Below are 27970 nucleotides of genomic sequence, written 5' to 3' on the forward strand. Positions count from 1 at the left end.
CAATATCTCTAGATGTTGCGCTTTGTTTTCAGAATTAATTTTTTTAAAAAATTTGTTTTATTTTTATTTTTTTCATAAAAATGGCTTTCTTGATTGATGTTTAGGACTTTTTAGAAGATCTTTTGTAGATGATGAGTGGATTAGGAGCGCAGGTAGTCACAATACACATGATTCGGATAGTTTTTTTGGTCAAGAATCGGATCACATTCCGAATCACCAAAGAGACGAAGGGAGCAAGAAAAATACTGTATAATGTTAAACGCAAAAAAAAAAAAAAAAAGGAGAAGCAAGGAACGTCTGCTCATTGTCTTGCGTGAAAAAATAACTCAAGAAGTCTATTTAAATAAAATATTAAAATGATTCATTAAAGTTCATTAAAGAATTGTTTAATTAAAGTGCAACATGAGCCAGGGGGATATGATACATGATTCTTTTACCTTTTATATGTGGATACAAGAACAATAATAGTGAATGAAGATGATGATAATTGGGATGCTTATGTCTTCTTATAAGATGAGTCTAATGTGAAACCTACCCCCACTCAGGAACGGGCCTAACTATAACGCCATACAATATCAGTTAACCAAGATATCGCTTTAAACCTCTGATCAGCCTGTTCTGCTTTGTAGGTCAAAAGGTAATCCAAGATGGCTGCAGCATCATATGACCAGCTGCTGAAGCAAGTGGAGGCCCTGAAAATGGAGAACTCCAACCTGAGACAAGAGCTCGAGGACAACTCGAACCACCTCACCAAGCTGGAGACCGAGGCATCTAATATGAAGGTACGTGCGAAGCGCGAGCTGTCGGCTCGATTCATTCACGTGCCGCTAAACCTTGAAAGCGCTGATTGCAGCAATTACCACTGTAATCGAAACGCCATCCAGCGAGCTTTATTTAAATCTTCGGTCAAGGACGTTGCTCTCATATTCATGGTTATTGTAATCTAAAGCCTTTGAACTGGATTATGATGCGCTCGAGTGAACTGTCCACCTGTCCTCAGTGAACGCTGAATTTGCACATAAGAAAACATGAATGGAAACGGCGAGGAAAAGCTTATGGATATTTAAATTTTAATGGATAATTTCATCTTTAGAATCACTAAAATAACGTCAGTACAATACAGTCACTAATGTCAGGTTACTCGGAATAAGCCATAAATGTTGATCTACTAATGTTGAATCACTAACGTTATTTCAGTTGTAGAATATACCTTCAGTAGGTACATGTACAATTACTGTGTATAAAGTCATAATAAGACAAACTAAGATAGACTAAGACAGACTAAGATAAACTAGGATTCCTAATCTTCTGTGATATAAATCGCTCATCTTAATTTATTAATGTTAGGTAAGAAATGTAATCCTTCTAATGTTGATTCATTAATATAAAACTACTGATTGAAGAGGCTTTGTCACAAGTACAGCAAAATTCCTTTCTTGATATCGAGTCGCTCATGTCAAGTCATTTGTGTTAAGCCACTGACATACAGCCACTAAAATAAGCTTTAGCGTCACCTATGCAGTAAAATTTCTCTCCTAGTATAAAGTTTCTAATATTAATCCACCGATGCTATGCCTCAAGTATAAAGCCACTAAGGCAAAGCCACTGATGTCAGGCCACAAATTGTAGCTGGTTTATAAGCCACCAAAGTTAAATCACAAGTGCCTAACTTCAGATATAAAGCTCCTAAGGCAAAGCCACTAAGGTTAGGCCACTAATTCTAAGCTATGAAAATTAAGTCACTTATAAACGGCTAAAACACCATATTGGTGCTGATTTATTTATTAGTGGTGCTTGCGAAGCATAGACTTAACATGGAGACCAATATCAGCTGTAACAGCTATATCTATGACATGGCAAGCACCACTCACATTTTCTTCAGGAAATGTATCTCTTTAGTTTATTTTTATGTTATCCATATAGTACAGAAAATGTGTGTGCCAAAGAAGGCTGAACACATTCTGAACTTTCTGCAACATGGAGGTGACCAATCTTACCTTCCCTCAATTCAAAAAATAATTCTGGCATGTTTTGTGCCCCCAAAATGGCATTTTTTTTTGTATCATTTTAAACAATAATGATTTGTTATAATAATAATAATGAAAGTAAGCTTCTAAAAACATATTGTATGACCTGTAAAAATTGTTTGAATAGTTTTTTGGTAAAAGCTTAAAAAGCACAAAATTCTGTAGTGTCCGTAACCATGTCAAATTAATATTACAATATCTTAACAATTTTACATATATAAAATAATACACTTTTTCAGGTTTGTCTTTTCACGTGAAATCTAACTTGACTAAGTTTCATCTGAATGACCATTAAGATCATTGAAAGTTTTGAATCAAAATAAGTTATGGACACTACATAAAAGGGCATGAAATTGTATTTAGTGAATGAGTTTTTTATTTTTTTATTTATTTTTATCTGATTAAAAATATAAATGTTCATATTTACCAAAAAAAAAAAAAAAAAAAAAAAAAAAACCGAAGCATGGCACTTAACCCTGTCTGCTCCAGAGGCGCAGTAAAATGGCCGACCCAACGCTCTAAACCCTGACTAATAATAAAAGCTGAGATATGCGAAGAATAAAGAATTTCACTTTGCAGTAATTTATATTTAACAAATATAGGTTGAACTCAACTTATCCCCCTGTACAGTGATAAGAAAAAAAAAACTAAAATAAATTAATCCAATAATTAAAGTTGCACTGATTGATCATCCAGTGACTGTAATCAGCTGGTCTTTAGCTTTTATGGTCCACAAATGGTGTTCAGGCGATGACTGACAGATATATAACCCATTCTGTGCCAATCATGCACAAGCTTCCATTTTGTTCAGTAAGAAAACAGTCTGGGAATAATCACATACTGGCTCACTTGTCTTAAAGATGCCCGTGATGAACTTCATTAAAACAAAACAAACTATATATATAACACAAAATTGGGTTCTTTCAATTAAAGAAAAGTTACAACAATGTTTGTCTGTGGTGTCTTATAGTCCTTAAAAAATCATTATGGACAGGTCAGGTTTCAATGGAAAAAAAATTGGAAATCAGTACAAGTAATATAGCGTTTACTAAAAATATAAATATTCTTTTGTAGTGTAGATGCAGGACATTTTCCACGAGATTCGTAACTACAAATAATCTCAAGTCTTTAATATAAAGCCACTAGTTAATGTATTACTATATTAAGTAAGTCATGAAATCCTGCTTAGGTTAGCCACAATTGTTGATTTATTGATATAAAACGACTAATTAAAGAGGCTTTTTGTCACAAATGCAAGTACCACAAAATTCCATTCTTAAAATAAAGCCACACCATACCCATAATGTGTAATGTTGTAAATGTAAAACTATGATGAGTATAGACGCAGGACATTTCCACTAGGGTTGTAGACTTTTCCAGTCCACTTAAATAATTAATTCGTGATTCGTGATCGTTATGATCGGATTGCGAGAAATTGGAGAAAAGGAATTGTGAGAAAATAGACGAGAACATATGGCCTTTTTTTTTTTTGGTTAAATTAAGAAATTGAAATAACTGCAGTAGCAAGGTTTAGTTTTGAGCCACACGCTGCTGTACTAAAGAAGTATACCACATAGTATTGGTTGGGGTGTAATGCAGTTCCACTTGCTGTACTGGTTTGTGCAATTTCCATCGTGCGTTTCACATTACTGACCTTGTTCCGATGTTCTAAAGGAAAATCTGACACTGGTTTCTGTAAACACTTTGTCTCTCCCTCTTGCCTTCCTCGCCATGAAATTTTCTATCGTACTGCGTTATTTCCTCACTCATCCCCCTGCATCATGGCTAAAACGTCACATTAGATTCATCGATCCCACCCGGATGCCTTCATTTCTTTTTTTTTTTTTACCCTTTAAGACCATGGGCAGGCTTGGGTTCCTTGCTGGCTTTTTTCTCTCCATCAGCCACTTGCCTGCTCCTAATTATTGGGATGCGACCTGGCAGCTTTCCGCCGAGGGCAGACGACGGTGTGAGAGCTGCTTTATGAACACACATCAGGTTTATTTTTCATCTAAGTGCAGGATCTTTGAATATAATAACCTTATATCTTTTACAATGGATTGCTATACGGTACGTTATCTGAACGTCTCACTTGAATAACGATGTCGGTGCCATTTTCTGGAACACGTTTGGTGTTGCCGGGGGAAACGGAAGCAGATTTTGCTGCACTCTGCCATTCATTCGTCGTTGGATGCTTAAAGGGAAATGAAGCTATTTTGGTTGGTTGGATGAGAACCATGGGAATGTCTAGATATAATATGAGTTCAGATCAAAATGGGAGAAATGTTTTTTCCTAAGGAATCGGCTTGTGTCCTGACAAGACTGATGTTTGTGCAGCCTCTTTTTAATACACCTGAACATTTTGTAAAATATAAACCAAATTATTTATTTTCTTTCTCTTTTATCCCTCGTCTCTGATGATTCATTTCATGCCAGAGAAAAAAAGCTTTCATTAGACGGCAGAGATAGCCAGCCAGTCATTCTGTAGTTGCCAGGAGCCGTTTCTGTCCCTTTGTCCATGCTCCCATCATCCTTTGCTTGCTAATGGACATGGACACAGGAGAAGAATTTGCTCTTTACAGTGCGACCTCTTAAGATGTTAAATTCACCATGTTCAAGTTTAAATTGTGTACAGTAGATCTAAGAGTCTGACACATTTGGCGGAAGCCTATATTTAGAAAAAAAAAGAAAGCCCAATATGGGAACATTGGGCTGTCTTACATGCCAGTAGGTATGCCAGCTCTAGAAGTAATCACAGCCTTTGGGACACTAATGAGACACTGCTTTGGCCCCTTGCAGCTTGGGCTGACATGATGAACGTGGGCATTGCATATCTATTTTTTTTAAACCTACTACCGGTTCAGATTTTGACTTGGATTAATATAAGTTTCGTATTTTCCCTACTGAGTCATGCACATAGATTCCCATGGTGCAATGTAATGTGTCAAAACTTCCATTTAAAAGAAAGTTATAACTGTTTTATTTTTTAATTCAATGTTATTTATATAGCACTTTTAACAATGGTCATTGTCTCAAAGCAGCTTCACAAAAATGAAAAGAATGGAAGTGTGTATGTGTGAAAAAAATGTGTCTAGATAATACAGAGATTGTCTCTGATGAGCAAGCCATGGGTGAAGGCGACAGTGGCAAGGAAAAACTCCCCGAGATTGCAATAGGAAGAAACCTTAAGAGGAACCAGACTCAACAGGGAACCCATCCTCATCTGGGTGATAACAGATAGAGATGATATAACATCGTGTGTTATGCAGCTGAAAGTTCAATATAACAAAAGTTATATAACATGAAGTCCAGTTCAGCACAGGGACGAGTCAGCAGGTGCAAAGGGCAGAAGGGGTCTGGATCACTGGGAGCAGTATGTGTAGCTCCAAACCAGAATCCAGCTGGAGCTGGTCTTTCTCTGGATGCCTTGGGATGTTCGCAGGGTTGGCCTTTGTCTACTGAACCTGGCACAATCTCCAGATGTCATGGGATGGGTAGAAAAATAAAGAGCAATTGAATTGAATTGCAAAATCGAATTGGCTTTTTGCTTGAAGATGGTCTTTTTTTTTTTTTGTATCGCCACATTGACAGGCATGGGTGAAGCAAATTATTTACTAAGAGCGTTTTCACCTTGGCACCTCGGGATCGTTGGCGAAAACACTTGACCACAAAGTCTTGAGAACTATACAGTGTATTTGCGCATGAATCGACTCCTATATGGAAGCCAGTTGTACTTGAGCACGGAATTAAATTGCTGTTTAGACGTTGGAAAGTATAAAGTAGGAAGGCACGCGAGGGTTACTTTTAACATATTTTTTCAGAAATATTAATATTAGGCATAAAGTGAAAGTTAACTTCCTTGTTTTTTGTCTTTATCTTGTGTTTAATGGTGGCTCAAAAACTAGTAGACGCATGCTGCCTTCTGGTGTATCAGAGAATGTAAATATGCGTGTGTACCCGAGTACGGAGAGCAAAAACAATGTGAGTGTCTCCCAGCGGGAGGGCTGGTATGGAGGAGCGATCGTTCCTGGGCACATAACATCATGTTTAATGTGAAAACGCCCTAGAATTGTAGAAAATTTTATTGTGATACTTCGAGGCTCAAATCAAATCGTGACTCTGTAACTTCTCTACTTCTTTTGGCGACGCTCCCTTCCTGGCTTTGTCTCACTCATGAATGTGGCCCGTTTCTATTCCACAGCCATTTCCTCTTTTCCCAGGCTTCCGGAGACAAACATCTGCAGGCAGAGAGTAAACACCTCACATTCATTAGTATCTGGACTTCCTCCCTCAGCCCTGGTAGAATTTATATTCAGAGCACAGTCTATTGTTCCAAAATGGAGATATGTCCATCTGGAAGACAAGGGTTATGCTTGGCGCTACTATAATAACTTGTTTACGAGATAATATGCTTAGCGCGTGATCACAGATCATGCAATGGTGTATTATTGTAGCAAATGTCTTTCACATTGTCCAGATGTATATAAGCTACACAGGCAAGTGTGAACAATGCTGCTTGCCTGGCCAATGCTTTCCTACACATGTCCATTTACCATATGCACGTTGAACCCAAACCTACGGTACGTTTAGGGTGCTTTTCACCATACTAGGGACCCGGGATCATTTCCGAGCCCCCTGGTGACTGGGAGGAATTGGACATGACTAAAAATTCGGGAGAAAATCGGGGAAAAATCCCCCCCAAATAAAGTATACTCTGTGTGAAAAACACTGCAATGTGGCTGTTAAATCAATGTATCATGTGGCTTTGTCCCTGACATTTATTTCCAAAATATCAAAAATCTCATGCATACCACAGAGTGACTTCCTCGTTCTCTTCTTCCCTTTAATATTTAATGGCAGCTTGCAAACCATCTGATTGCATACTGTCACCTGCAGTATCGGAGAGAGAAAGTGTACCCGAGTACAGAGTAGAAAAATAATGCGGTTTATAAAATTATTTGGCGTTAATCTAATGTTCTAAATGCTTGTCAGTCTCAAAAGGTGGGTTATTCAAAAATGTACAGAGTCAACCTTTGGACTAGGCTTGGAGGAAACCTGTTAAGTCCACTACTTGGCAGTAAATTTATTCTTTCTGCCTGTTTTGGTGACTCAAAATGTTATCATCTGAGCTCAGTGCCTGAAACAATAGCTGCAGTGTAGAGTTTCATTTAGAGAGTCATGAATGTGAAGCCCATTTACTCATCGAATGAGACTAGACGAAAGGGCCGCACTATAGACATCCATACAAAGTCATGACGCATTGGATTTTTAAGTGGGAATTTATTGATCTTTTGTAATGCCGGCTAATGCAGGCTTTGCATAATTGCGGTAATGACAAAGAAACTAGTGTAGTTTATCCTGACCATCCCTGACTGGAAAGCACTTGCTAATAGAGTCTCATAGTTCATACAGTAGGGAGAGGTCGCCAACAGCGCAGACCTATCACGAGTACCGCTGTAAACCTCATCTGGTTAAGAATGTTGAAATCTGAATCGTCGCACCAGCTAGACCAGACAAGTGTGCAAACAGGATCAGGTGCGCCGTAAGCATTGGATCAAGCATCAGGATTTGATTGGTGTCTGGCATTACACATTTGCTTTTATAAATGTCACAAGTTAAAAACTTAACAGGAGCAGGTCTTAATCTTTTTGCCTTTACTCTGTCGCCATTTTTATGCCTTTTATTTCACAGATTATGTTGCATGGTGAAAATGTAGTTTATCCTGCACTTCTGCAGTTGTTCAGAATTGTTTCTTAATCTTTTCCCTCCAAAAAACTTACAACTTGAAGAGTCCTTTAAACTGCTTGCGACCAAGGTTGGGTATGTTGGTGTTTTTTTCTTTTTTTTTTTTTTTTACGATACTGGAGCCTAAAAAAAAAAAAAAAAAGAACCACAAAGATAATTAAAGATAATTTAAGCAATTCCTTTGCAGAAAGACCATTTTTACCTTATTTGGCAAAAAACGACACACTAAGTCTCCTGACTTTGCTAGGGCTGCGCTGATTTTACGCAGATGGTCTTCTTTCCCATCCCGAGTTATGCTTTTAAGTCGGAATGTGAAAAGAACATGGGCACTCTCGTTACTACAAAGATCAGTTGGATTTGTATTGTTAGAGTCTGCCAATTCGCGTTCATGTGCATTTTCTTAGTTAGGAAAGTATTTTTCACGTATGCTGAGGCTGCTTATGTCCGTTTCAGAGAGCCAGAGGACAAATATTTCAATCGACCCGGCATTTAAGTGGCACCGGACTCTGTCGGTCTTGGTACATATTGGTTATATACAGTATACAATAAATAAATATACAATTTATTTGTAAATATACAATTACAAAAAATATATAACATTTACATTTAGGCATTTTGCAGACGCCCTTATCCAGAGCGACTAACATTTTTATCTCATTATATATCTGAGCAGGTGAGTGTTAAGGGGCCTTGCTCGAGGGCCCAACAGTGACAACTTGGTGGTCGTGGAGTTTGAACCTGGGACCTTCCGAACCTAGCCCAGTGCCTTAACCACTGTGCTACCCCTTACAGTAGGTACCGATGCCATATTGGCAGCGGGTTTCGGCACCCAACCGTACTTTCGACGTGCCTGTATGGCACTAGATGCTTGGACAGCAAAGTTTTACCTCAAGCCTTGTACTTTTACCCCCTTGTTTCCTCGATGATCCTTTACTTGTTTTGTCCCAGTGGCATCCTATCTGTTCAGTTTCCTTTCTATTTTCAAGGATGTTTATAACGAGGAAAGAGAACAGAAGGTGGGGTTTCCCTCAGCCTCCTCAACCGACCGGTTTACTCCTGTAGACTCCTCAAGTGTCCGTTGTATTCTCGGCTCCATCCCTATACACCAGTTTCCACATCGATTTCCATTAGCAGGAGGATAGAATGACGGTTTTAAAAGTGTGCACGTGTGTGATTGGGGTGTACGCATCGATGCTTCCGTGTGACAGAATTTCAAGGGCATCTGCCGTCCCTTCTGGATCCGTGCAAGCTGACACCGTGCCCGACTTTGAGCGGTGCAGGCAAGAGCACATTACACTCATGAGCCATGACTTGTCAGGCTGAATGTTGCTTATTGTGGATTTGGCTGCTTAAACACTGTAATTAAGTGTTCTCTGAGTTACTGCGTGGTTTCGAGATGTGACACGGAGCCGAGACGAAATGAAACCAAGACAAGTGTTATTGCTGTCATCTGTTCTATACATCACTCTGACTAAGAGCATAGTGAGTGGTCTTCGATCGCATGACTCTTGAATAATGAAGCCGTTGTTCCCCCAAGTCTACTCAGAGATGTCTCATTTTGTTTGTGTGGGGGAAACCTCGGTGTCTCAGACTAGCAGCCGGTTTTGTTTGTGTCCCTTTTGGCTGTCTGTGAAAAGGTCCGGTGGTGTGTGTGTGTGTGTGTGTGTGTGAGCCAGAGGTCAGAGGCCTAAAGCCATCATTCTGAATGGGAAGTGGCTGTTTTCCACAAGGCTGGATGGGAAGGGAGGAAAGAACTGCTTCCTGAGAGGCAGGCACACTGCGGAGGGAATTTATTACTTTTATTTTTCGGATGTCTGCTCAATGGATTAGCTGAAACTGGATGTAGGAATGGGTATCGTTAAAGTCCTGAAGGTGTCTATTGGAATATAATTATCGTAAAGATGGATTAACAGTAATTGTGCAAAGTTTTTGTGCCTTGTGGTAAGTCGGCAGCTGGTGTTAAAACTGGTGTTTAAGAGCAGGATGTTATTTTGTGACTGTGTAATGTATGCTTGTTGAGTTATCGTTGATGGTGGTTTGACAGTTGATGTGAAAAGTATGAGCTCAACACTGGGCATAGTATTTGGTTTTCCTTTATAGTAAATATCTCAAATACCTCTGTACCTCTCTAATAGCAGTGTTTGTTACATGAACTCTACAAGTGTATATGTCTGCATTGTAACAGAGGGATTACAGACATAAATAAACTTGCATCGACATCAGTTTTGGGTTATTGCCTCAAAACGATCTTCAAAGTGCAGCATTTTAAAATAAGTTTGTATCATGTACTGTCAGAACATCATGTTGTAAGTCTGATCTGATTTTATAGATATATATATACATATGATATGTTAACTAGAGATGCATCTATTAGTGATGGGAATCTCCTGATATAATATTATCTTGTTGCCTAGGTGCCAAGACTCACGATTTTATAAATATCCAGATTTTATATATTCAATTCTAAACAAACTTGGCAAGTAATGTGCTCCTACTGTACAGGATGCTGTATAACCTGCCAGTTTGTGAATAGTTTGGAGTGGAGCCACCTATAGGATAATAGAGGAACTGCACCATATTACTGCCCCATCTCTAGTATCAATTCTGGTACTGGTCTCTGAGAAAATTCTAAGAAGCTTTGTGAATCTGGGCTCAGATCTCTGAGAGCTCCTATCTTTGCCTATTAAGGCCTAGCTGGGAGTCTTAGACTAAAAGTGAGTAAAGAAAGTACAAAAACCTTCATCTTAGTGAGGAGGTGTGGTTGACCCCATTGCTAGAGTTGATGCAGCAGTTCAAGGACTGTGATTGGTTGTTAAAAAACCTGTAAATGTCTTAAAATGCGCTCTTTATGAAAATAGAATATATCATAACAGAATTAATAGAAGAAACTGTATAATCATGAGTACAGGTTACTTTATTCAAAGTTTCTGTTATAGGCTAAGTATTTTAAATTTAATTAAAACAGGCAAATATTGAAAAACGTCTACTTTTGAAGCAACCGATTTTCACACAGTAGTTGCTATATTTAAGTTCTTATATTTATTTACCAAACTGATTTTATTTCTTGTAATCCATTTTAGATTGATGGGAGGAAAATGGCTCAGCTTTTACCAATTTACATGATTGCAGGACAGTCTATTAAAGTTCCACTAGCCAACCATCCAAGAGAGATAGAAGGGAGTAAAAGAACAAGAAAACCAAATTGGACAGAAGAGCAGTGTTTACTTTTATCTAATTCCGCCTTAGAAACTCTTAAGCCTCTTAAAAGTCCTCCTCCTTACTCGTGACAATTTTTAGGGCTGAGATGTTTTGTGAATCATTTTTATCCTAAGATTTATTCCTAAATTTAAGAGGAAATTCTAAGAAAATTTTGTAAATCTAATCTATTTATTCTAGTGATTTTATGACTAGAAGCAACTTTTAGGCTTAAGAAGCTTTGTGCATACGGACCCTGATTTTATTTTCTCATTGTCATGCCATGTGATGCAGTGTAACGTAAGCTTGGTAGTGTTCGCTGTCACACTAATAAACAAAAACACAAAATGGAATTGAAAGTATCAGATATAGGATCTAGGGGATCATCATACAGTACATGTAATCTGAACTAACATTAAACTCAAAGAATAGAAGTGTAAAGCCTGCAGCATGTGACGGCAACGCTGACGAGTGCTGTTGTGATGAATATTAGCATGGCTGTGATACGATTGCTTGCAGTCAGAGTGTTAAAGGCATCGCAGCCATTCTGATATCCAGCACAACCTGAGAGTGATATTGCTTTTATAAAAGATTTCCACAAACATTTATTATTAACAGATTATAATTTTTATTTTTTTTATTTTTTATTTTTTGCAGAACTAACTAATCATGAGTTGCAGAGCTGATGACCGACAGTTGGTGTAATTAACAAGAATGAGAAGTGGTTTTAAATTCTTACTGGTGCTATATAACTGGTACCAAAAGATAAGAAGAATAAATAATGGAGGTGGTGGACAGTCCTATAAGTTTCTCTTTGTATTCCACTAATTCCATGTAGTGCTCTTAATTAGGGTTTAGAGAGCGATTTGAGATTCAGCCTTGTTTTAGGAGCTAGTTAGCTTTATAGCAATAAATAAAAGAACATGGATGGTTCAGAGTCGATTTGGAACAACTTCAAAGCAATTATTACTTGCTAAAAGTGCTTCCATGACTGGTTTTGAAATTGGGTTTTGTCAGGCAACTGCTGTAGTTAAATTAATAGTAGTCTAGTTAACTAGACTTGCAAACTAAATTCCTGAGCCGTGGATGCAAGAGGTCGTTTTTAAAGGCATGCTGAAGGAAACTGCTTTTAACAGAGCAACAGGTTCCTCTCCGTTCACATCTCAGAGCCTCATCTACCGCAGTATCACAAAGAAATAGCAAGATCACATCTGCGAGACTTCAAAGCTGTCCTGAGCTTCTGACAAGAGAAACTGTTTGATGAGACTTCAAAGCGCTTTGATGTTCACCGTTCCTTTCTCTTTATCATAACCACTTTAACCTACAGGCAAAAAAAAAAGCTGAAAACATCTTCCCTCCTTTTAGTCAGTACTTTTTCTTGATCTCCAGGATCTGAAGATCATAACGTGGTGCGTGCATGCGGGTGGTTTCGTGTTTGTCAGAAAAAGGTGGTGAAAACCTTCTCTGTTTGTCTGATGCAGGAGGTGCTGAAGCAGCTCCAAGGAAGTATCGAAGACGACTCTACAGATTCCCAAGGCCAGATTGACTTTTTGGAAAGGCTTAAAGGTATGAGCGGTTTATAAATCTGATCGCCGGTACAGTCAAAAGTTTGTGGACACCTGCCCATCACACCCATATGCATAAGTTGGAGACATGTTAAATGTCTGTGTATGTTCTCACATTATCATTTTTTTTAATTCTCACTCATTAAGACATTAGTGATTTGCACAGGGCTTTGATCGCAGCCTCACTGTGAGCACTTTTTGGATGAATTGGAACAATTAAAGTCCCCTTAAATAAGTTCGTGACCTCACTTGTGGCCCGCAACCACACTTTAAAATCTAGTACAAAGCCTTCTCGGAAGCATGGAGGTTATTAGAAGAGCAAATGTATAGAATATTCTGGAGGCACTTGTCATTAAGATGGCCCGGTGTCCACATACTTTTGGTCATGTACTTTGAAAATTCTTATTCCAGTTGCCTTATAAATATTGAAATAATAGTTTATTGAAAGATTTTCTTTAATCTCAGTTGTAAAAATCACTCAGCAGGAACTTCCATCATTTTTTTTCTTTTCCTTTTTTTATTCCTCTGCATCTTCAGAGATAAATCTGGAGCCTAGCAGTTTCTCAGGGGTTAAGCTGAGACTGAAGACACCTGTGCCGGGCTCAAGTTCGGACCGGTCTGCTGACAGCAGTCCCATGGGCTCCTTTCCCAGAAGAGGAGTAACCAACGGGGGCAGAGACAGCGCCGGATACCTGGAGGAGCTGGAAAAGGAGAGGTGAGCCCCATCCTTCTAAAATTGTCTTTTTGTTTATTATATAGATTTTTAGTTAGTTATGTCCTTGATCCGATTTCAATTTTGATCTGTTTTTGTGTTAATTATATAGTGCTGTGTTGCTCTGTTGTGCTTTATATTTACCAGTGTTTGTTGAATTGTTCTGTTTAGGTCCTTGTTAATGGCCGAGCTTCAGAAAGAGGAGAAAGAGAAGGATTGGTATTATGCCCAGTTGGAAAACCTGACCAAAAGGATCGACAGTCTGCCACTGACTGGAAATGTACATTCATAAATATAAATCGCATTCATGAATTTGATGGTTTTATTATTTCACCATTAATTGTGTGTTTAATGAGAAAATACCCTGTTTATTAATTGTCTTTCATTTTTTTTTCTCGTGTAGTTTTCGTTACAGACAGATATGACTCGCAGACAGCTGGACTACGAGGCTCGGCAGATTCGGGCCGCGATGGAGGAGCAGTTGGGCACCTGCCAGGACATGGAGCAAAGGGCACAGGTGAGGTTTCATTTAACAGAACATTCAGAATTGATATACTGTGTGTTCTGAGGGGGCAGTATTCATAGATTATGATACAATTTTTAGACATGGTAGACTTTTTTATTAAATAAAGTAAATGGCAAACTGAAAGCAGATAAAATTCATCTTGGGGGAAAAACAGTTTAGTGAAAGGTATGTAAAAGACATTTTGATCGTGAATTCTTTCAAAAGTGCTGGTCTTGTAATGCAATCGCACAGCTGGAGGAGGAAAAAAAGGTTGCTGTAAGAATTTTGAGATTGATAATATTTTTTCTGGGGTTTTGGTCTTGGGACAATCTGTGGCAGTGATGAGATTCTCACCAAGTTAACTAAAGCAGAATTTTAACACGCGATCTGCTGCTGTCTCTAAATTCTATAAAATCTCTAACATGATTATGTTTTCAGGTGCGGGTGGCACGTATACAACAGATCGAGAAGGACATGCTGAGACTGCGCCAGCACTTACAATCCCAGTCTTCAGAAACTGAGGTTGGTCTAGGAATCCTATTATGTGTTCGATTCCCATATCGGGTTTTCGTGCATGGAGTTTGCATGTTCTCCCTGTGCCTGGTGGGTTTTGTATGTGCCCTGTGATGGATTGGCACCTCGTTTAGGGTATGCCCAGCCTGGTGCCTTAAGTATGTTGGGAATGGGCTCCAGGTCCCCTGCGACCCTGTATACAGGATAAAGCGTTATAGACGATAAGTGTCTGAGTGATTTACAGTACCGGTGGAATTATGAAGTAATACACATGGCATTAGATAATTGAGCAGTCAGTTATCAGCGGCTGTCATGAAATAGTTCTTGCAAGAACAGTATTGTGTCAAGTGTGTTTGCAAAACCCATCAAGCACCATGATGGAGCTGGCTCTCATGAAGACCTTCCCAGGAAAGTGAGACTAAAACCTACCTCTGCAGCAGAGAAGAAGTTAATTTAGAGTTACCAGACTTAGAAATCGCCAATTAACAACCAGCACCTCAGATTAGAGCCGTTATGAGGGATTTACAGAGCAGAAGTATCAGAAAAATCTCTTATCAACTGGTCAAAGGAGATTATTGCATATTTTGGACGCCTTCAGTATTGATTAACACTGTAAAAGAAATTAAAATCAGAAAAGAGCCTGGAATTAAAAGGGGTGTCCAGAACTTTTGACTGGTAGTGCATTTTTGAAGTCAAGGGACTAAAAAGCAACACTGAGGTGTTTAAATGTGGTATAGACATGCGTAGGCTGATCAAAGTTTGCAATTCATAATCATCATCATACCATCTTATCGCCTGTTTCAAAGTTTCAGTTTTTTTCCCTTTGTTTTGATCTAGGTCAGAGATCTTAATCAGAGTTGATAAAATCTCAATTTCCGTCTGTTTTTTCTCTTTCTGGGTGGGTTGCTTGCTTGCTTGCTTTTTTTAAATTTATGTCTTTATTTTAATTTATTAATTTAGCATTCTGTTGTAGTGTAGGTTTAAATCTCAGCATATAGAAATAGGCAGTGTGTCTAACATTTCTTTCATTGTTTCATGAGATTATTAGAAAACAAATAAAAGTTTATATTTATTTAAGGTTTGGTAACTTAGCATCTTTTTAACCCAAATTCAACCCACTCACCTGCCAAAAGACAAGTTTAAGCTTCAAATTTGTGAAAATGTCTAGAAATTGATTTGATTCTATATTTATATTATATCGATTTTGCAAAATATCAATCTTGGAAAAAATATTTGATTTCTAATGAAAATCTGCCAGTGTGAAAGACATATAAGGTTTCTATAATTAGTTTGCAGCGTTGCACTCATTTGTTGCAAGTGCAACAGCTTCTGTGCCTGTGATTATACACATTCTACATGTGTGAACCTTTCTGCTACCACACGCTAATGGAACAATCTTGTGTCCCAAATATAGACTCTTTGTGTGGACAGGGCATGAACAGATGTGAGTGCGATCTGGCTCGTACAGATCAGGGGCTATAAGGCTTGCTGTCCAAGCAGAAGGTTCATTACCAGATTATTTGTGAGGATTTAAGATGATTTGGAATTTTTTTTTAAAGATGATGTTTGATAAGTATGGTTGTATGTGAGTGTGCGTTTCTGTGTGCCATATCTGCATTATGTAGGTCAGGGAGAGAAGGACTTGGTGATAGAAATTGGCTGTGTGTGACGGGGGTGGGGGGTGTCTGTTGGTTTTTGTCTGCCAGACTGAGGTTCACACAGAGAGACCAATCCAAAAGACAGATAGACAGAGAGAAAGAGGGAGGGGGTGAGGGACAAAGATGGAGAGAGGAAAAGACAGACAGACAATGGGAGGTAGATAAAAAGGTGGAGGGAAGAAGAGAGAGACGAAGACGGGAGGGACAGATGGAGAGAGGCAGAGCCAGACAGCAAAATGGAGGGAGGAAGACAGACCGACAGATGGATGGAGGGACAGAACGACAGCGAGAGGGAGAAGACAGACAGAGAGACAGACAGAAAGAGGGATGGAGAGAGAGAAATGGATGGAGGGAGGGACAGACAGACGGACTGAGGGAAAGAGACAGACGGATGGAGGGAGAGAGAGAGAGACACACATGCACACTTGGTTTATAATTTACTCGGGCACACGTGTAAATTAAAATAAACATTGCATGTAAAAATAGAGACAGGGTCGGGTTGTGGTGACAGTCCAGGTTTCATTTTCCACTTAAACCATTTCAGGCAAAACGACCATTTCATTTACAAAAACACTTAATGATGCTTATATTCCTGCTACTCAGGATATTATTATTTCAAAATGTATAACTAGATTATAAAAGGATATTTCTTACTTACTTACACTTCATTAGCTTCTTTGTAACATTCTCATTTCACGTCCTCAGGCCAAGCATGAGCTCCTGGCCCAGGCTGAGGGGGCACAGGCGTCCGGAGACTCAGTCATCGGGAACGGAGCTTGCTCTCAGGTACAGAAAAGAAAAAATCTGCATGTTTCTCCACTTCTCACTAAGAAGTGTGATTTTGTTACAAACTTTTAAGCAGTGTTTGTTATAAACAGTAATTTAATAAACGTTTTTAGAGGTCTATTGTGGGCTTGCTGGGGAGTCACGTGCCATATGCCTGGCTTATGAAACAAGAGTGTTTTGCAGACAGATGGCGCCACAGATGTGTGACTGGATTAGCCACAGGGATCAAGTGTGATTTACTGACCTTCGTTAACTTAAAACAGTTAATAGTAAATGTTCTGCAGTATACTGTTGAAATATATCTCTTAAGTAAATAGTTAAGCTTTTTGCAGTGAGGAATAAAATGGCATGATTTTTATTTTTTTTAAAAAAGGATAACTCTGGTTTTTTGGCCAGGCCTCAAGCTCTCGTGTGGACCATGACACAGCTAGTGACATGAGTAGTGGAGGAAGCTACTCAGTACCACGCAGACTTACCAGTCATTTGGGTACCAAGGTGAGCTAATAAATATTTCTTCATATTAATATCAATTAATACTTTTTTTTTTTAAATTACTATGTAACGGTCAGTTTTCATTGGGAAATTTTAACCAAAAGAATTTAACCTAATCAGTTTAGAACGTACTGACATGCCAGTAAGGCAAACAAATAATGTTAAACTTATTGATACTCAATTTTATTTTCACTTTAACTTTTTTTTTTGCACCTACAATGTTCAGTTAGCGTAAAGACTTTTTTTCCCTTTCTTTCTTCTCTCTCTACTCCCTAGGTGGAAATGGTGTACTCTCTGCTGTCCATGCTGGGTACTCATGATAAGGATGACATGTCTCGTACTCTTCTGGCCATGTCCAGTTCTCAGGACAGTTGTATAGCCATGCGTCAGTCTGGCTGCTTGCCGCTGCTTATCCAGCTCCTGCATGGCAACGACAAGGACTCTGTTCTGCTTGGCAACTCTCGAGGAAGCAAAGAGGCCCGGGCTAGGGCCAGTGCTGCTCTGCATAACATTATACACTCACAGCCGGACGACAAGCGCGGCCGGAGAGAGATCCGAGTTCTCCACTTGCTGGAACAGATCAGGGCGTACTGCGAGACCTGCTGGGAATGGCAGGAGAGCCATGAGCGTGGAGTAGACCAAGACAAAAACCCAAGTAGGCCTGCCTTACACTTTTTTTTCCCCTGTATCATCCGAGTTTTACCAGAGAGTTTAAGAGCCAGTTTTATTTTGCTAATCTATTTCTTTTTGATTTTTAGTGCCTTCCCCTATGGAGCACCAGATCTGCCCTGCTGTTTGTGTTCTCATGAAGCTGTCCTTTGATGAGGAGCATCGACATGCAATGAACGAACTTGGTACGTTTGCTAAACCGAAGACTGACGTTTAATAGAGTTCTCAGAGACCTGTTTCTTTAGAATCCTGTGTATTTTAAAAGGCGTACTTAGTGGCTACTGTTTTGTAGGTGGACTACAGGCTATAGGTGAACTGTTGCAGGTGGACTGTGAAATTTATGGCCTTACGAGTGACCACTACAGTGTTACACTTAGAAGATATGCTGGCATGGCTTTAACAAACTTAACTTTTGGAGATGTAGCCAACAAGGTAAGAGGTTTTATTTGATTTAGTTTGACAAGTTGTTTCTTTTTGTCGTCTTCTTATTAATAATAATGTTTTGTTTTCCCAAGGCCACACTTTGTTCCATGAAGGGCTGTATGAGGGCCATGGTGGCTCAGCTGAAATCTGAAAGTGAGGATTTGCAACAGGTAAATTTTTAGATTTTTATCATATATCAGTTATGTAGGTATACCTATCTTACGGTTATCCTATTATTATTTATTTGATTATCATTATTCCTTCAGGTTATCGCCAGCGTATTAAGAAACCTCTCTTGGCGTGCTGATGTCAATAGTAAAAAGACACTGCGTGAGGTTGGCAGTGTCAGGGCTCTTATGGAGTGTGCACTTGAGGTTCAGAAGGTAAGGACTGTTTAAAGTGGAATATACCTAAATTAAATAAACATTACTGTTTTTTTTTTTTGTCATGATATCTAAATCCTTTTGCTTTCATAGGAATCAACACTAAAAAGTGTGCTCAGTGCCCTTTGGAACTTATCTGCTCATTGCACAGAAAACAAGGCTGATATCTGTTCTGTGGCTGGTGCGTTGGCCTTTTTAGTAAGCACTCTAACCTACAGAAGCCAAACCAACACCCTTGCCATTATTGAAAGTGGTGGAGGCATCTTGAGGAACGTTTCAAGTCTTATAGCCACAAATGAGGAGCACAGGTGAAAGATTATATTCCTTCTTCTGTCATAAGCAATTGTTGCTATTTTTCCAGGTCTGCAAATGCTAATAATGGTCTCACTTATGATTTTTTTTATTTTTTTTATTTTTTTTTTTTTACTATTGTAGGCAAATCCTGCGGGAGAGCAGCTGTCTGCAGACCCTTCTTCAGCATCTCAAATCTCACAGCTTAACAATAGTGAGCAACGCCTGTGGAACTCTGTGGAACCTTTCTGCTCGAAATGCGAAAGACCAGGAGGCTTTGTGGGACATGGGTGCAGTTAGTATGCTAAAAAATCTGATTCACTCCAAGCACAAAATGATTGCTATGGGTAGTGCTGCAGCTCTGAGAAACCTCATGGCTAATCGGCCTGCCAAATACAAGGATGCAAACATAATGTCTCCTGGATCTAGCCTGCCTTCACTACATGTAAGAAAACAGAAAGCACTAATTGAAGAACTGGATGCGCAGCATCTTTCTGAGACTTTTGACAATATAGATAATTTGAGTCCTAAGGCATCTCACAGAAACAAGCCTCGGCACAAGCACAATGTTTACGGCGATTACGATGCGGTTTGCAGGTCAGATGGTTTTAACACTAGTGGTGTTGGTGTTCGCTCCCCTTACATGAACACGCCGGTGCTTTCCAGTCCATCTTCTCGGGAGAACAGGGGAAATGCGGACAGTGTTAGGTCTGAGAGAGATATGAGTCTGGATCGCGAGAGAAGAGGTGTCCACCCAGATCCTGACTCGGCTAAAAGAATGGGAATGCAAATGCCTACCACTGCCACACAGATAGCAATGGTAATGGAAGAAGTACAAAGTATGCACTTGGGCTTAGATGAACGAAATGCTGGATCCACTCCTGACCCTCACATAGTTCAGGATGATCTCATCAGACGTCAGACTGGGGTTCATAGTCACCAAAATTTGTTCAACTATAGTAAACCAGATACATCAGGCAGACCTTGTCCTATGCCTAAACTGGAGTATAGAGCATCTAATGACAGCCTTAATAGTGTCAGCAGCACTGATGGCTATGGAAAAAGGGGTCAGATGAAACCATCTGTGGATTCATACTCGGAAGATGATGAAGGAAAATGGTGTGTCTATAGAAAATACCCAGCGGATCTTGCCCATAAGATACACAATGCAAATCATATGGAGGATGATGATGGGGATCTCGACACCCCGATTAATTATAGTTTAAAGTACTCAGATGAGCAGCTCAACTCCGGTCGACAAAGCCCAAGCCAGACTGAGAGGTGGGCGAGGCCCAAGATTTTAGAGGATGAACTGAAACGCTCTGAGCACAATCCACCCAGGTCTCAGAGCCCAGGGTACCCATTGTACACGGAAGGAACCAGTGAAAGTGAAGATAAGCTTAAAAAATACCAGCCCCTGTTTGTTCAACAGGACATGACTGGAGGATTCCGTTCCAGGGGACCTAATGAACAAAGTAGCAGTGCGTCTGCTCATGGAATGAACAAAAAAATCAACCAAACAATTTGTACAGTGGATGATTTTGGCGATGACAAACCAACTAACTACAGTGAGCGCTATTCAGAAGAGGAACAACTTGATGAACAGCCTACCAACTACAGCATAAAATACAATGAAGATCACCATGTAGAACAACCTATTGATTATAGTTTAAAATATTCTGATGCATCTTCCAAAAAGCCAGTGTTTAGTCATTCAAAGGCAGCATCTTCACAGAGCTCTGTCAAGGACCAGCTAAGCCAGGACAGTTCATCGTCTGTTTCGTCAATAAAAACTCAGAATAGGCAAAAACAGCTCCCGCAGCCCTCTTCTCAAAATCGACCAGGCCCTGGCAGTTCGATTCAGAAAACCACTTGCAAGCCTTCTACAATCAATCAAGAAACATTGCAGACATATTGTGTAGAGGATACACCTATATGTTTCTCAAGAGGGAGCTCCTTGTCATCTTTATCTTCTGAAGATGAAATGGAGAGCTGTAAACAGAATGTCAATGCATCTAGCAACTACACAAATTTGCCAGTTGCTGAGAAATCATCCAGTAATGTTCCTGATCAGCGTACAACAGATGGTTCTTCATCCGGCCATTATGTCAGAATGAAGCCGCCACGACACCAAGGAGCTCATGTTGGGCATGGTGAGGGTCCCAGGCATAAAGTAGTAGAATTTTCATCCGGTGCAAAATCACCATCGAAAAGTGGTGCTCAGACCCCCAAAAGTCCCCCTGAACATTACGTTCAAGAAACCCCTCTTGTGTTTAGCAGATGCACTTCTGTTAGCTCTCTTGACAGCTTTGAAAGCCACTCCATTGCAAGCTCAGTACAGAGTGAGCCATACAGTGGAATGGTCAGTGGCATTATCAGCCCTAGTGACCTGCCTGATAGCCCCGGACAAACAATGCCACCCAGTCGTAGCAAGACACCTCCACCGCCACCCCCACGTACAACCTCCATAAAGCAGAAAGTTAGCGTGCCGCCACATGCTGAAAAACGAGACATGGCGCCAAGGCATGCAGTTGTTAGTGCTGCCGTACAAAAAGTGCAAGTGCTTCCAGATAATGACACACTTTTACACTTTGCTACAGAAAGTACTCCAGAGGGATTTTCATGTGCCTCTAGTCTCAGCGCATTAAGCCTGGATGAGCCCTTTATTCAAAAGGATGTTGAGCTAAAGATAATGCCACCACTTCATGAGGATGACCACGGAAACAAGCCCGAGCCAGAGAAAGAAGACACTAATGAATGTAAAAGGCAAGACAAGCCTTCAGCAACTGCTGAAACTGAGAAAGACATATTGGATGACTCTGACGATGACGATGATGATAGAGAGATCCTAGAAGCATGTATAAATTCAGCCATGCCTACAAAGTCCTCCAGAAAACCCAAGAAGCAAACACCACCAAACACTTCTTCAAGAATACCACCACCAGTGGTCCGTAAACCGAGCCAGCTCCCTGTTTACAAACTACTCCCTTCACAAAACAGAGGACCGCTGCAAAAACATATGGCGTTAAGCCATGGAGAGGACATGCCTCGGGTATATTGTGTAGAAGGAACACCTACTAACTTCTCCACAGCAACATCTCTTAGTGACCTTACAATTGATTCACCTCCAAATGAATTGGCTACCATTGAAATTCCAGCTTCCCAAACTGAGGCATCAAATCAAAGACGAGACACCGTCCCAGAGGGTAAAAGTGCAGAAACGACGGACATTGCTGCAGCTTTTGACACGCAGTGTTCTCCTGGTGAGAATGAAGGGGATGACATTCTTGCTGAATGCATAAACTCAGCAATGCCAAAAGGGAAAATGCACAAGCCATTTCGAGTGCAAAAAATGTCTGATCAACCTCAGCATCCACCTAGTGCTACTGGCAGTCTAGTTCAGCAAGAGTTTGAAAAGAAAAAGCCAACTTCTCCTGTAAAACCGATGCCACAAAGCAATGAATATAGAGCAAGAATGCTAAAGCGACCAGATGCTTCTAGCAACTTACCAGAAGCAACATATCCTGATAAAAACACAGAATCAAAAAAACTAGAGTCTAAACAGGGCCCCAGAGCATTGGCAGATAAACCTCTGAATACTGAAGAACGTGCCCGTCCAGGTTTTGCCTTTGATTCTCCGCACCATTACACACCAATTGAGGGTACTCCTTATTGCTTTTCTCGCAACGACTCACTAAGCTCACTGGATTTCGAGGACGACGATCTTGACCTTTCCAAGGAGAAAGCTGAGCTTAGGAAAGATAAGGAACAAAGAAAGCTTCCACTTTCAAAAAATAATAGCGAGCATTCTGGAAACACCAGCAGAGTGACCACATTTCAGAGCGCCCCAACAAAATCCCTTCAAAAACCAGGTTTTTCGCTTGCATCCAAAGAAAGTACTGGAACAGTGCCTGATGAAAAGCAGAACTTTTCAATAGAGGACACCCCAGTGTGTTTCTCAAGAAATTCCTCTCTCAGTTCTCTTAGTGACATTGACCAAGAAAACAACAACAAAGATTGCTCACACAAAGAGGATGCGTCACAAGTAGAAATGCCTAGGCCTCAAGCCTCTGGCTATGCACCAAAAGCCTTTCATGTAGAGGATACTCCTGTATGTTTCTCTCGGAATAGCTCTCTTAGCTCACTCAGTATTGATTCTGAGGATGACCTCTTACAAGAGTGCATCAGTTCTGCAATGCCAAAGAAAAAGAAGCAACCACCTAGAAGTAAGAGTGATGATCAAGGTGTTAAGGAGGAGAAAGGCATGTTAGGTGATGGCATTTTAGCAGAGGAACCAGACCTCATACTGGATCTTACAGATACTCATAGTCCTATTTCAGAGCAAGCCTTGTCTCCAGACTCTGAATCGTTTGACTGGAAAGCCATCCAAGAAGGTGCTAATTCAATTGTTAGCAGTCTGCACCAGGCTGCAGCCAGTCTATCCAGGCAAGGATCATCTGATTCCGATTCCATCCTTTCTCTCAAATCTGGAATTTCCATCGGATCTCCTTTCCACCTGCCTTCAAATCAAGATGAGAATAAGCCACCTGCCAATAAAGGACCACGAATATTAAAACCTGGTGAGAAAAGCACTTTAGAGACAAAAAAGAAAGAGGAAGAAGCTGCAAAAAGCTTAAAAGGTGGTAAGAAAGTTTATAAAAGTCTCATAACTGGAAAACCACGACCTAGTCTTGAGACCATGACATCTCAACAGAGACAAGCCCAAGTTCCTGTAGTGTCAAGAGGAAGGACAATGGTTCATGTGCCTGGTGTGAGAAGCAGTTCTCCCAGTACCAGTCCTGTTCCGAAAAAGCCTCCTACTCGTGCACAAACCACAAAACCCCCAGCTCCTCAGGCGTCAAATTCTGGAAACTCTCCTAGGACTATAAAGACACCATCTAAATCAGACCCTAGTCCTGCCAGAGAACCAGCTGTCTCCCAAGGAGGATCAAGTAAAACCTCTTCTCGATCGGGATCAAGGGATTCAACACCATCTAGACCACCCCAGCAATCTCTAGCTAGACCTATGCAGTCTCCTGGTCGTACCTCTGCCTCACCAGGTAGGAATGGTCTAACTCCACCCAACAAATTCTCCCAGATACCTCGTACTGTTTCTCCAAGTGCAGCTTCCAAACCTGGGTCTGGTCGAATGTCTTACCCTTCTCCTGGGAGGCAGCTGGGTCAGCAAACACCCCCGAAACATAGTGGCTTGCCAAGAAGCACCAGTGGTATACCCAGAAGTGAATCTGCTTCAAAAATTCCAAATCAGTGTGGAGCCACAAGCTCTTCCAAAAAATCAGAGCTGTCTCGAATGTCTTCCACAAAGTCAAGTGGGAGCGAGTCCGACAGATCAGAGAAACCTGGACTTGTTCGCCAATCAACATTCATTAAAGAAGCCCCAAGTCCTACCCTGAAACGGAAATTAGAGGAGTCTGCTTCTTTTGAGTCTTTGTCTCCTTCCTCTCCTAGTCAGTCTCAAACACCTATTTCAAGTCCGTCCTTACCAGACATGTCTCTCACTTTGCCATACCAAGGAAGTGGCTGGAAAAAATCCCCTCAAAGCCAGAACTCTTCAGAAAATGGTGATGGGAAGTCACTTCGGCGTCATGACATCTCCCGCTCCCATTCAGAGAGCCCGTCAAGACTCCCAGTTAACAGAGGAGGGACATGGAAAAGGGAGCACAGCAAACATTCGTCTTCTCTCCCAAGAGTAGGCACTTGGAAAAGAACAGGCAGCAGTTCCTCAATACTGTCCGCATCATCTGAATCTAGCGAAAAGGGCAAAAGTGAAGATGAACGTCAGACCCCCAATCCACCTCAGCGATCTGGACAAAACAAGGATGGGGGACTAGAAAGGAAAGGAACGTGGAGGAAAATAAAAGATAATGAAACGACTCCCTCAATGACCCTAGATTTACCCGATCCAACAGATGTACGCACGGCACATCCGCCGGGTACCACAGAGTCTAAAAATGAGGATGTCTGGGTGAGGATTGAAGATTGTCCCATCAACAGCCCTAGGTCCAGTAAATCACCGACAGCAAACACACCTCCAGTGATTGATAGCTTGCCTGGAAGACTACATCCTAGTAATTGGGATGTGAGTGAAATGCATCATAAGCAGCCAACAGCCAATGAGCATGCAGCCACTCGACGTCTCGGTTCAGAAACTAATTTGAACTTAATTCGAAGTAGTGAGAGTCTTGACAAAAAAGTGACTGACATCAAACCTGTATTAAGCACTCCAAATATTGCTACAGAAGTTCATGAAATTGCGATTGCAGAGCGTACGCCTTTCAGCTCAACCAATTCCAGCAAACACAGCTCCCCTAGTGGTGCTGTTGCAGCAAGGGTTAGTCCATTTAACTATACCCCAAGCCCTAGAAAAAGCAGTGCTGACAGCACAACACCAAGGCCGTCTCAGATCCCAACTCCAGTAAACAGCGGTGTCAAAAAGAGAGACTCTAAAGGAGACACAACAGAAAGTGGGTCCTATATTGTCACCTCGGTGTAAAAGTTGTCTTAATGGACTGGACAATACTTGGAACGTGTTTTGTTCATCATTGTGGGAGAAAAACTGTATAAACATATTGTAGTCTAAGCAAATATCTGGTTGTGTACTTTTTGCTGATAGAATTGTGACAGGCACACGTGATTATCTGATGAGGAGGGCCAGGATATTGTATGTCAATTTGTACAGATTTAATTATGTATATATTTAATTTAAACTGGTGACAAGATCATATCTTGCCTGACTTGAGGTAGATAATTACAGTGGAATATTTGAGATTTTTTTTTGTTTCACCCTCCGTACTAATGCGTTTGATTTTTAAGAAACTGTACACCTGTATTAATTCAAATGTCAAACTCATTTTTACCGCCACATATTGTATGTTATGACTCCTGCTCCCTGCATGACCTCATTCAATGTTCTGCTATTTCCTGAAGTAAAGTTGAACATTGGTATGGACACACAATGTGCTGATAGCTGTAGTGTAACATTTTACACTTTTGTCTGTACTTTTTGAAAGTAAGGAATAAACTACAATAAACAAATACTTTGGAGGATATCTACAATGGACATAGAATACAAAAATAAATAGAATCATTGCTCTGTTGTTTGTCTACAACATTTTTAGTTAAGGTGTTTTAAGGTGACACTTCGGCCTCAGAAGGACTGAAGTTGATAGATTTAATTTATTGTAGGTTTTGGTGTTTTATAAAACCTCATTTACTTTAAATATTATTCAAGAGACTTTAAAGAGACATGTTAAAGCACATGAATGGATATACTCTTTTACCAACATGCCACATTTTTTTTTCATTTTTCTTCATACAGTTAAGTAAGCTAATTGATGTTTGACATACTTTTAAAATTACAAATGGCAAATCGATGTAATAAACACCATTTTGGTGAGAGTTGCTTTCTGTGCATTTTATCATTGAATCTGTCCTTATATATGCACCTTATACATACCTTTTCTTAATCTTTTTTTATGATGTCTTTACAAAATTTTATTTCATGGTACAGTGGAACCTACAAGCATAATTTGTTCTGGAAGCGGGCTCGTATTCCAAAACACCCATAAACCAAATTTTATTTTCCCATAAGAAATCATGGAAATTTAAATTATTCGTTCCACAGCCCAAAACATAAATACATTAAAATAATTAACACAAAATATAAGTAAAAATAAAACAAATTAACCTGCACTTTTACTTAAAAAAAAAAGTCCAAATAAATCCCGACATAATTGTTTTCGTTGCACTCAGGCGGTGTTTTTTTTTTTTTTTTCTCTCTCTCTCTCTCTCTCTCTTACGCTGCGGAGTGTGTGCGCGCGCGTAATTTGACACCGTGCCAGTTTATACACACTCTCTGTGAGAGTGAACACTTGCGGAACACTCACAAACCGTGTTACCGCAATCTAAGAATTTACTGTATTTCATAAATTTATTCATTTTTCCAGCGAGTTTTTTTTTTTCTTTTTAATGTTTGCTTGAATATGTAAATAATTGTGACCTATGGTATGCAACCTAGTAGCTTGTGTATTTCTAGATGTTTAATTCCCAGTCCATATACACTACCTGGCCAAAAAAATTGCACACCAAGATTTCATTTAGTGACATTTAGCTTTGCAGAGAATGGGGTGACCAGTTCATGTGTGAAAATGATTCGTCATGCTCCCAGAACCACACTCTCAATTTGTGTCCTGGAATATGCTTGTGCCATCAGGGAAGGAAAACTACATTGATGTGAAACTCTGGTCATTTAGGTCCTCAGCTGACTTCATTTTTTGCCACATAATGTTGCTGAGCCTGGACCTGAGCAACTGAACAACCCGAACATACCACTGCCTCCAGAGGCTTGTACAGTGACTACTATGCATGATGGATGCATCGCTTCATGCGTTTCCGTTCTCACCCTGACACAACCATCACTCATTAGACCAAATAAAATGTTTCTTTGCTAATCTTTATGATCTCTACCAAGTTAAAGCCTCTTCTTTTGATGAGTCACACTGACATGATTTTCTTATTGCACACAGCTGTTCAGTCCCAGTTTTCATCACATTGTATGTAAGGAAATGCTCTTACTTTCGCAAGTAAATGTTGCTGTGCTTTTTACTGTTGATTTCTTTTACAATTTAACTTCAGTTGTTAATCTGCATTCTATTGACAGTTCACTATTCTTCCAGGTTTTGTTAATGTGTTGAAGGGTTCTTAACCTTGTTCCGGTCATTTAAAATGTCCGTAGGTGTTTCCTTTTAAAATTGTAACTTTTTTCTTATTTCTTTTTTCCCCCTCCATTTTAGTGGTCAAACAATTATTGATAGTATTTTTTGCCAGTCAACACAACCCCCGCCACCATAAAAAATAAATAAATAAATTTGGTATATTTAAAAAAAAATTAAATGAAGTTTAAATAAACAGAAAGTATCTTAAAATGTTTGTATCAGTAGTAATTGATCAAGATGATGCATTTTATTAATTAATTAAAAGTATTGT

The 27970-nt window shown here is 39.9% G+C and overlaps 1 protein-coding gene across 4 annotated transcripts in view; it reads left to right on the forward strand.

The window, feature by feature from the left end:
• The window catches only part of apc (APC regulator of WNT signaling pathway), a 40023-nt gene extending 13640 nt beyond the window's left edge, over positions 1 to 26383 (forward strand). For 3 of the 4 annotated variants that reach the window (XM_053515830.1, XM_053515828.1, XM_053515831.1), the window contains 15 exons: positions 630 to 782; positions 12449 to 12533; positions 13070 to 13247; positions 13416 to 13524; positions 13648 to 13761; positions 14188 to 14271; positions 16626 to 16706; positions 17103 to 17201; positions 17475 to 17853; positions 17957 to 18052; positions 18160 to 18299; positions 18383 to 18460; positions 18557 to 18673; positions 18767 to 18981; positions 19109 to 26383. In XM_053515830.1, the coding sequence (XP_053371805.1) occupies positions 648 to 782; positions 12449 to 12533; positions 13070 to 13247; positions 13416 to 13524; positions 13648 to 13761; positions 14188 to 14271; positions 16626 to 16706; positions 17103 to 17201; positions 17475 to 17853; positions 17957 to 18052; positions 18160 to 18299; positions 18383 to 18460; positions 18557 to 18673; positions 18767 to 18981; positions 19109 to 25478 (8280 nt within the window). In that variant the 5' untranslated portion in view covers positions 630 to 647 and the 3' untranslated portion in view covers positions 25479 to 26383. Of the gene's footprint in view, positions 1 to 629; positions 783 to 9559; positions 9714 to 12448; positions 12534 to 13069; positions 13248 to 13415; positions 13525 to 13647; positions 13762 to 14187; positions 14272 to 16625; positions 16707 to 17102; positions 17202 to 17474; positions 17854 to 17956; positions 18053 to 18159; positions 18300 to 18382; positions 18461 to 18556; positions 18674 to 18766; positions 18982 to 19108 lie in introns of those variants that run through there. The other variant, XM_053515832.1, reaches the window with a different exon arrangement.
• The last annotated feature ends 1587 nt before the right edge of the window (positions 26384 to 27970 follow it).

The sequence above is a fragment of the Clarias gariepinus genome, chromosome 17 (assembly GCF_024256425.1).
Source record: "Clarias gariepinus isolate MV-2021 ecotype Netherlands chromosome 17, CGAR_prim_01v2, whole genome shotgun sequence".
NCBI lineage: Eukaryota > Metazoa > Chordata > Actinopteri > Siluriformes > Clariidae > Clarias > Clarias gariepinus.